This window comes from Plectropomus leopardus, unplaced genomic scaffold (assembly GCF_008729295.1).
Source record: "Plectropomus leopardus isolate mb unplaced genomic scaffold, YSFRI_Pleo_2.0 unplaced_scaffold3861, whole genome shotgun sequence".
Lineage (NCBI taxonomy): Eukaryota > Metazoa > Chordata > Actinopteri > Perciformes > Serranidae > Plectropomus > Plectropomus leopardus.
Genome location: NW_024642250.1, coordinates 1 through 3,391, shown reverse-complemented (window position 1 = coordinate 3,391; position 3,391 = coordinate 1). Strand labels below are relative to the sequence as shown.

The 3,391-nt window shown below is 46.8% G+C and overlaps 1 protein-coding gene across 1 annotated transcript; it reads right to left on the bottom strand.

Moving 5' to 3' along the window:
* Positions 1 to 743: 743 nt before the first annotated feature.
* On the bottom strand, positions 744 to 2,765 carry LOC121938957 (IQ motif and SEC7 domain-containing protein 1-like; the record flags this gene model as incomplete). The annotated part of the gene is made up of 2 exons (XM_042482107.1): positions 744 to 902; positions 1,986 to 2,765. Coding segments are annotated over 2 exons (939 nt in total), but the record flags the coding sequence as incomplete, so codon positions are not given.
* Positions 2,766 to 3,391: the final 626 nt, after the last annotated feature.

Genomic DNA, 3,391 nt, shown 5'->3' with positions numbered 1-3,391 from the left:
AAAAATGCTCCATTGAAACCCATTCAAACTGACATTTTTGATCCCACAGCCATCAGAGCAGAAAAACAGGACTTGTATTATTTCTGGGTGTCATTCTGGGCTTTTGACTCTGAATTTGTCATTTGGACTATTTTCTACCTGATGAGGTCATTTTGACCATATTTGGCATATGGAAGAAATACATGCTATTTCCACTAGGTGACCTGTCACAGTCAATGTAGCTGCTGATCACTGACATATCCCAGACTGTCAGCAGCTACACTCACACACTGACATATCCCAGACTGTCAGCAGCTACACTCACACACTGACATATCCCAGACTGTCAGCAGCTACACTCACACACTGACATATCCCAGACTGTCAGCAGCAAAAAAAGAAAAAAATCTTGCATGTAATATATTGGAAATAAATCTTCCTTTTTTTTCTTCTAAAAAAATAGTGGCATCATGACAGAAAACTGGCATTTCAAGGGTTACATTTCTGAAAATTAATCAATATTTAATATTTATGATTAGGACTGATGTTGGTTAAAAAAATAAACTTAATGAAAGCAGAAAAGAATAATAATGTAATGTATTTTTGGATTTTTAGAAGTGCATTTTGAGCGCAGAGCGATATGAGTGTGTGTGATATTAAAGTGAGCCCTGAGGGTTAAACATTCAGCAGAGACTCAGCTTTAAATATTTACACAAACAGACTGAGAAAAACAATAAAAAGTAAACAATATGTCTTGCACTCACTCGAGGACGTCCTTGTTGAACTGCTGCCGGCTGCCGAGGAACTCTCCGATCATCTGCCGGCTCAGTCCTTTCCTCTCCAGGATGAACCTGGCGATGCCCACCGGTGTGTCCGACACAAAGCCCCTCTCGATCAGGTACTGGATCCCCTTCTCTGGCTTCCTGCAGCAGAGACAAGACGCGCATTTGTTTTTCTTTAATTTGACGTCCTATTCTTTCACTTGTTTTGTCCCTTTTATTTCATTCAGGCTCTGTTCTCCGGTGCAGAGTCCTTTAAAAGATGATTCATAAGAAGGCTTACACGCTGATTTTTATCCGACAAAAGAAAACAAACCTATTTTCTTGTGTTTCAAAGGTATAAACACCTGTGAAAGGCGTCCAGCGAAACATGAAAAACTGATGTCGGTCCAGGTTTAAAAGGGTTAAAGACCGTGATAACAGTGAAATAAGTTGCCTGTTTAAACCACAGACTGTACTATATGAAGATGGACAACATGACAGCTCTGTATCGCCCCCTGGTGTCTGTCTGCAGTATAGGTCATAAAGCCCGCCCCTCCATGTTAGTGTATGGGACACAGGTCAAACTAAAAACTTAAAGAATACACAAAATAAAAATAAATAAATAATAAAAAAAACTTTTCCCAAAGAGGATTTCTGTCTCTGAAGGTAGTTCTCACCCCCCGATGTTCGTTCAAGTGTTTGTTTTTTTGATAAGTGCGGTTTTAGCGAGCTATTTAATGATACAAAAAGGAGATTTTCCATCATGATTGGCAGCTGTGACAGCCAATCAAGGCGCTCGCATTCAATGGACTGGCCGTGGTTGGTCAGACTGGTGTTTTGGCAGGAACTCTCCCTCTTCAGAGCTCACTACTGCGCAGACTTCAACTCCAGTGACATCACCCTCCCAAGATGGCAGTGCCCCCATCTCAGCTATTTTAACCTCACCTCAGCATAGCGGGGGTCGTCCATCTTTATATATATTTATTTATATCTAAATATTATTTTTATTGTGAATTACAAAATTGTTGTGAGGGCAGATATGGCGTGTGGCCCGTAAATTGAGTATCACGTTACGTTGTCATGTTTTTTTTTAAAAGCTTTGGATAAAAACATGAAACAGCTGCACATACGTGTCTAAAGAATGGCTCATATTATCCACCAACATCTCTTACTGCCACTGAACGCAGTCTACACCTGGGCCTGATGCTGCTGGATTATTGTCGTCCGGTTCACAGACACACGTACTTGTTGAAGAGGTTGAGTCCGATCCGATATTGCCGCCGCTGCACCACGTCGTTGTTGAAGGCGGGGGAATCCCAGCTGTGGCGGCTCTCTCTCTGATAGGTCTGTTTGCCCAGCGTGGCTCCTCCGATTGGCTCCCGCAGGCTGTCACGTGACGAGGAGCCGGAGCTGCAGTTGTTGACGGTGGTGTCGTCGTTGGAGTTGGTGGTGGTGGAGTTGACGCTCTCGTTGTCTCCGTCCGAGCAGAGCAGGTGGTGGTGGTGCAGGTGGGCGTGGTGGGCGTGCTGCTGCGCCTCCATGTTCTGCAGCGCAGAGGAGGAGGAGGAGGACAGCGGCGAGGGCGTGAGCGGCGGCGGCAGGGGCGAGAGAGGCGTGAGGGGTGGTACGGGGGAAGGCAGCGGGGAAGAAGGGGGTTCTGGGTAGGCGTGGTGGTGTTGGTGGTGCAGGTGGTGGTAGTGGTGCTGTGCGAAGTGGTGAGCGTGCTGGATGTAAGGGCTGCCGCCGTGCACGTGGTGCATGTGCATGATGTGCGGCTGGCTGTACTGCGGGTGGTGGGGGAGGATGGAGGGTGGGGGGAGGATGAGCGAGGAGGAGGAGGCGGAGGAAGCAGCGAGGCTGACTCTCCGCAGGGAGTCAGCATCGCCAATTCCTCCGCCTCCTCCTCCTCGCTCATCCTCGCCACTCTCTCCTTCCCCGCCCCTCCTCTCCCTCTCTCCTCCTCCTCGCTCCACTCCTGGCGGCTCCTGTTCGTACACCAGGCGGCCGATGGAGCCTCGCTCCGACCTGAGGATACCAACAAAAGCGTTAAAGAATAATTCCAGACATGTACAGTAAAACATCTTTTTCTGAGTGGACGGTTTAATCGTTACTTCAAACAAACATTAAAGCTGCGATAGGCAGGTTTGTTTTGCATAATTGGGCAGCTGATAGAGGTGACTGAGATGAAGGACTGGAGTACTTGTACACTCGAACAGGTATGGAGCTGTGATACAAGTTACAGCATGAAGTACTTGTATGAATTACTGTAACCGCCGCTCGTATACGTGTAGCAGTTACTGCATGAGTCCTTTGTACAGGTTACTTCATACAGGTTACTGTATGAAGGACTCCTACAGGTATGAAGGACTCCTACAGTATGAAGGACTCCTACAGGTATGAAGGACTCCTACAGGTATGAAGGACTCCTACAGGTATGAAGGACTCCTACAGGTATGAAGGATGCATACAGGTATGAAGGACTCCTACAGGTATGAGGTACTCGTACAGGTATGAAGGACTCCTACAGGTATGAGGTACTCGTACAGGTATGAAGGACTCCTTCAGGTTACTGTATGAAGGACTTGTTCAGGTATGAAGGACTCCTACAGGTATGAAGGACTCGTACAGGTATGAAGGACTCGTACAGGTAT